Source organism: Trachymyrmex septentrionalis, unplaced genomic scaffold (genome assembly GCF_001594115.1).
Source record: "Trachymyrmex septentrionalis isolate Tsep2-gDNA-1 unplaced genomic scaffold, Tsep1.0 scaffold62, whole genome shotgun sequence".
In the NCBI taxonomy this organism is placed as follows: Eukaryota; Metazoa; Arthropoda; class Insecta; order Hymenoptera; family Formicidae; genus Trachymyrmex; species Trachymyrmex septentrionalis.
In genome coordinates, this window is record NW_017305800.1 from 102,171 (window position 1) to 109,524 (window position 7,354).

The window sequence follows — 7,354 nt, forward strand, 5'->3', positions numbered from 1 at the left end:
GAATTTCTACAGGTATCATTTCACTATGAGCGTTTGAATATTACTGCGACAACTGAAGATATCGAGATAAGAGAATTATACTTATCCACTTTTTTTTACTCAAATATTTCACATTTATTTCTTCTGATATAAATTCACTATAATTTTCTTCAATTTATTTAATGATCGCTTGCGTAAAAGTTTGTTGTGAGATGCAGACGCGTTAAATTCAACCAGTCTCTCAGTAAACTATGAATATTTATTTTGTTATTAAACTACCCCGCTATAGATAAAATTTTACAGATGTCTTTTTCTCATGTCATTAAGTCTACTTGCCACGCAAGCGCATTTTCTTTTTTCTCTCAACGCCAAAACTTTATTCTAGTCTACGCAATTAAAAGATATACTTGGTCTTCTAAAGATACACTGCCAAGAGAAGTTTGGACATCCACAGAAATTTTATCGAATGGTGATGTAAAAAATTGGATTATTATAAACTAGCAATTTTGTTATTATTTTATATATTTTAGAGTATTTATATACATACTAATACTAATTGCAAAAGCTTAATAATTTATTTTTAATTTTATATGCAAAGCGAATTTTTGAAATTTATCGGTATAATTTGAATAATTTCAATCCAATGAGGTCTTTATTAATTGCAATTACAAACGTTCTTTTTTATTGTATCCATATGTAATGTAGTTTGTTAAAATATTGTACATTATATTACAGTGGCAAAACACTCTAAGGATGCGTCAAGTATTCCACCGATACAGCAAATTCCTTCGTTCCTACTTGCAATAGGAATAATATCGTTCTTTGAATGCATAAAGGAGTTTTATACACTGAATGCATAAAGGAGTTTATACACTGAATGCTATACTTACGGAATTAAACATGAATTGCTAACGTAAAGTAGAAATTTTTTTTATTAGTTATACTATAGAAATTTCTTTCGCAAACAGATAAACTTCTACATTTATAATAATAATTTTTGGAAGAACCTTTATACATTCTCTATTAAAGGAATGTTTCTTACGCAGTAATGGACACGAGATTATTGTGGTCCGTAATAATTTGTCCTAGAATATTGGCTATATACATATATACGATACATACTAAAACATATGTAAATGGCTCTAAAACCTTCTCAACATTATTTTCAAATGTTAGCTAAAAAAAGTTAAAAAATAAATTTTATGTGAATTATTATTATAACTTATTGCAATTGCAAAAAATACTACCTCAACCAAGATTTGAATAATTTTTATATTATTGCAAGTCATAATGATGCAATTAACAGATATACGTATTATTTACGAACATGTCAGCTGCCAAATAGTTATGTTAATAATTATGTTAATTAACAAGTAATTGTGTTAATTTTATTCCGTATTAAATATATATTCTTTTATACTTTTTAATTTTTTTAGTACGTATATTACTTAATACTAAAAATTTAATCATTCTTTATATAAAGTTATGAAGAAAACAGTAACACTAATAATGAATTATTTACAGTGATTATTTATAGTGATAATATCACGCACGAAAAATGAAGATGAAACTTGGAAGAAAGATAATTGTATAAAATAAAATAATTGTATAATATTTGTTTTATTAAATATACTTAGTAAGTATGTATATTGTACATGTGCTTTGTTGATGGATTAAAGAGATTTAACACATCGCTATCTTGGATTAAATAATTTTATTTTTTGTGTCTCTTTTAATACTAAAACTTTTAGCAAAAATTAACTTTAGCAAAGTTAAATAGTAAAGAAATAGACTGTCTACATTCTACATGTGATGAATATTATTCATTCTTGTTGAAGTTATATTCTTCCACATTTTTTATCCAATTCATATTTGTCATTGCATAGATAACACGACAGTAAAATAAGATATTGAAGCTTTTATCAACTGGAATTAAAATCATTCCAATTTTTATTCTGTCTGTTTATAATATACATTATACACATAGATATATTCAAACAAAAGCTATATATTATTACCGTAGCAAAGCATTCGATGGATGAAACAAATATTCCACCAACAATTATAGTAAAATCTTTGGCGCCTTTTAGTAATAAGAAGAGTATCATTCTTTGGATGTGCAAAGGAGCTATGTACCATTGAACGCTATATCTGCGAAATTGTAGAGACAGAAGCGTTGATTTGTGGCGGAGACGGAGGAATTCATAACTATTATTTATTATTTTACATTGATAATTATTAAGTTTGATTAAATTTACATTTAATATAATACTTATATAGACATCTACACAATAAATTATGAGTATCTCATAAAAATGCGTTTCTTACGCAGTAATGAAAACTTGACTATTGTGATCTATGATATTTTGTCCAAAAAAGTTGCATATAAATAAGTACATGATATTAGCAAATATAAATATAACAGGAAGAAAAATTTCCCTAACAGCTTCTCCCGACGACGCAATCTGAAAGATCTACGAAAAATAAAGATTGCAATGAGTTTTCTATATCTTAAAAATCCTCATTTTATATTGTTAAGTCTTGTTTCTTTAATAAGAGTTAAAATTATATATTTATGCAAAATTATATTGTTGAATACTGATTAATAAAAAGTTGCAATAGAATGCAGTATAAGTTCTCTGTTAGCATAACACAAATCAAAATGATCATTACTCGTTCAAAAATAGATTTGAAAATGAAATATCAAACTTACCCGAAGAAAACTGAAACATAAGGAAACGGTAAAGACTCCTGTTAAACTGATGAACATTATCTCAAAACTAGTTACCAAATACTTAGATAATCTTTAAAAACATAAGAATATTATTGTATATATCACATGCGCATATCTTTTTATGATGCTAACCTCATTGCTTTCCGATGAATATTTACAGCGCATATTAAATTTTCGGATTTTGAAATTTTGTTTTTTGAAGTAATATTTTGCGGAATAAGGATCTTTATTGCGCGTTCAATACGATAACTGTAAATAATCATATAATTTTTTTATAGAGAGAGAGCATTGAAAATTAAACTTTATCTATAAATTAATTAAAAATAGTAACAGTTTTTCCACAATTTTTGAACGTTTGTGGCTATTTTATATTAATTCATTTTGTACCAAGAAATTTTAAACATTCCGAAAATAAACTGAAGATATCCAATGAGCATTGTTCCTGCTGCTATTGTTGCAATTGTCCCTATACAAAATGCTGCGTTTATGTGTAATAAAATTAAGAAAAAATATTTTTCATGGTCAACAAAATATTCCGTTACAAATTGTATTCGACGTGGCTGAGATACATTTATTGATGAAGTAACATCAAACATATTCGTCCAACATTGAAAAATAATAGATGCAATTATTGCACAAATCCCAGCTGCTAAAAAGCATAAATGGATGATAGCTATTTAAATTTTTATTTTATTTTTAAAAATTTTGTTTTACATGTATCATGTGTATATCCCAAATAGCAATGTGATTCTTAATGACATTAAAGACGTTATTTTGTTACTTGAGGTACATATTGTCTTTATATACTTATAATAACTATTCCACAATTTTATTTGTTTTATAAAAATGTTTACTGATTTCTTTAAATGCACACAATAAATACTTTACAAACTTTTTGAACTATACATAGTCACGAAACTAATTGTTCAAATAGTACATCATTATATCAATGATTTCTTGAAGCTGTTGTTCGGGTATTAAAAATTGCGGCTCTATGCACTCATGCCATTATGACATTGATAAGTTCATAATTATTTATTCAAATATAAATAAAATATATAATAATAAGGCTCATAAAATTAATAAAGCAACAAGAGCATGCAACAAGAGCAATATAAGTAATGCGCAGTAATTCAAACTCAATAATAAATGAATACCAAATTGATTTAAAAATAATATAATTGGCCGTTTTGGTTTTTGCTTTAAGAAATTTTCAGCTTGTGTTCACAAATAGGTAAATCTTTGTGGACATATACTGAAGATGACTCAAACAGAAAGACAAAAAATTTAATTATATAATTTTATATCAGTTTAATTATATTTGAACTTCCTGACTTATATATGTACCATTGTTGTATATTATTTCTTTATAAATATAATCTGTCAGTATAGCAATGCATGCGTAAAACCATATTTTTTTTAAATCTGGACAACACTTTTAAAAAATTATTGATACACGCACTATCCGAGTAATCAATTTTATGTTTCATGACTATATACAGGGTGGCATCAAATTTCGGCCCCACCCGTCTTGAACAAGTAAAGCGGATTAAACTGAGTCGAAAAGTCTTCTACCATTTTTGCAGTTTGCACAATAGTTAACGAGATATTAACGAATACGCGCATCTGCCCGGTCTACTATTGCAGAAGATACGGCCCACCGATCGCACGACACGCAGGGAGTAGCGCTCCGCAACCACCACGAGTTTCTAACCCTGGATTCTCATACAGACAACAGCGCTTTGACACAGAGAGTGAAAAGCCGGTTGTGGGGGTAAAACCCATTTACTCCCATCACCCGTTTTTCACCAATCAGCGTTCGGTGTCAGAGCGCTGTTGCCCATATGAGGATCCTGGCTAAGCTCGAGCGACGCGGCGCGCTTGCTAGGCACGGAATAACTAGTGTATATATACACTGGCAACGGGCATCTTCGCTATGAAGCATAGAAAATTGATTAATTGATTTTATTTTAATTTGGTCAATATAAGAGCGAATTAGAAGTTTTCAGGTGCTCATGCGCACTTACGTTTAGTATTTTTTAATGAGATACGCATATGTCAGCAAGATCATCGTGTGTGATGTTGTATTTGAAAGATTACTTTGAAAGATTATAAAATCACGTGACTATAAAATGCAAAGCATCAACATGAAGTGTTATGTGCCTGAGTATGGGCAAAGAAATAAAAAGGGCATTTCATAGGTAAGAATTTTTGTATTAAATGTATTAATTCCTGCACGTGTGTTAACGATGTAAGATATGAAAAGTGTTATTAATGTTATTTTATTGAATGTATTACAATATTGTAATAAAATTGAAATGACATTATTTTTGTTTACATACCACTCATGTCCATATAGATTTCTATACATCGATAGTACATCAATCAATACATCGCAGTGCGCGTGCGAACGTTTCAAATATCGTCTTAACTAAAATGGCGGCTGATCAATTGCCACGAATTTTCCTCGATGCCATTTCAATGTACATATAGTTTAGTGTACATATAGTTCGTTAACTATTGTGCAAATTGCAAAATGATAGAAGACTTTTCGACTCATTGTCAGTTCGACTTTAATTCGCTTTACCTGCTCAGAACGGGTGGGGCCAAAATTTGATGTCATCCTGTATGTGTAAAAAAATTACGAAGACAAGAATAATTTTGTAATATATCAAAACTTTTTTTCTATTAACATTTTAAAAATATAGATTAGGAAATAAAATCGCATGAACAATCTTTACCCGTAAGTAGAGTTGTATAATATTTAGCATTGTAGCCATATTTTTTTATGATAGCTATTTCTTTTTCATCTTCTAATTCGTCGTATATACGTTGAAGCTGCATTAGTAAATTTTTTACCTGTTGTTTTAGCAACATTCTTATATTATCTTTGTATACAACAGAACATATTTTGATATATGTTTTAATGCCTTATCAACAAATAAATATTTATTTGTCGGTTAAAGCATTCTACTTTACGAATTTATTGTATTCGAAACTTACGCTTTTGATGTTAATGCAGAACGAATTGTAGTTTATCAAGTAAACAGCAAAAAAAGAAGCGGAAGACACAACCTTGGCGACGAGATCAAAAGTGCATCTTAAGGTTATAAATGATGTCAGCTGCAAATAGTTATTTTATTTAAATTTTATTTATGTTAGTACGAAACTTTAAATAATTACAATATATTTTTAATATAAAAATTGGACTGCTTGTAATACATGTATGAGATTAATTGGTAAAAATAGACGTACGTCATTATATTTTTTTCTTACCTGAAATATAATACTTGCTGTCAAAATACTAGAAAGAAAAACAAACTGAAATCGAGTAAGAATAGATTGTTGATAGGGCCATAAACCAATAGCTAGTAACAGAATTTTATTAAGATTGAAATACTGAATTTCCAAACGGATCATTTCTCTACGTGTTTCAGAACATTACTAACAATATGTCGATAAGGGTATGTTCATCCCCACCTTTTTCTACTAGTCGATTAAATATTTCATAACGTCTTTCTTTCATATAATATCAACGCAAATTTCTTAATTGACTATAATGCCCAGACGTACAGTCTGCTATGAAATCGAAATTGGATTCAGTAAATTTCTGAACGATCCGCGATCGATTTGTTGCTGAAGATAATACGACGGATGTGTCTTTCTCACGAAATAAAACCATAGAAAAACTTCAGAAAAATTATGCAGGTGCATTTTCTTCTTTTCAGTTTCGAAATTTCATTCTAATACGTGCATTCATAAGTCACACTTGGTCTTCAAGAGAAATATCTCTTAGTGTTTCTTTTCATGTCGGACCTGCCAGGTAAAGCTTACAATTTAAAAATAATTACATCAAACTGATGACAGGTACATACTATTAAATATCAATTAGCGATCAGCGTGATTGATGTTTTTAATAATTTGATATATTAATTATCTAGTTAAAAATATTATTTATTAATTACCAGTGTTGTGCAGTATCTAGGTACTGTAACTAAGTAAACTTACGTACTTAGGAACTGTACCGAGGTACTTTTTTTTCTGATATCGATACTTATACTTAGGTATCATTTCTTGTGTGTGTGTGTACCAGTACCTATATTTGGATACATTTTAATTTTGGATGATACTTTTCCGCATTAAGAGAGCTTTGTAATTATACAAGTTTATATTACGTTTTAAAATCATCATATTTAGAAGATCAATCTCGATATTAGCATCGATATTTTTAAGTCAATTTATTACATCAAGTTGTACAGTGTCACATGTATTTTGTTACTTTGATCGTGATTTCTATTTCGACTTTATTTGATTTGACATTAAAAACCGTTACCTAAATTGTATTAATGACCTAAAAAATTAAGGTCGAAGAGTTTACGATTTTTTTTTATGTTATCATTTTAATAAATGATGAATTTTAATTTACATACACACTCAGATATTGATTGGCTCTTCGTAGGCACTTTGCATCATTAATTTATTTAATTTATACTCGTAGCATTTCACATATATTTCATTGTTATTTTTTAATGAGTAAATATTAATAAATGGATTATTTGAATAAGACCATTAATGGCTTTATAAATGTTACTTCTTTTTATTTTATATGTCTTGTATAGAATATTCAGATACAATATATAT

General features: G+C 28.4%; 1 protein-coding gene across 1 annotated transcript; it reads right to left on the reverse strand.

The window, feature by feature from the left end:
* Window positions 1-1,854: 1,854 nt before the first annotated feature.
* On the reverse strand, window positions 1,855-2,749 carry LOC108752710 (odorant receptor 49b-like). The gene is made up of 4 exons (XM_018493742.1): window positions 2,693-2,749; window positions 2,308-2,453; window positions 1,998-2,130; window positions 1,855-1,905 (listed from the first exon to the last, which is right to left on the reverse strand). Exons 1-4 carry the CDS (start codon window positions 2,747-2,749, stop codon window positions 1,855-1,857), a joined length of 387 nt encoding a protein of 128 aa, XP_018349244.1.
* Window positions 2,750-7,354: the final 4,605 nt, after the last annotated feature.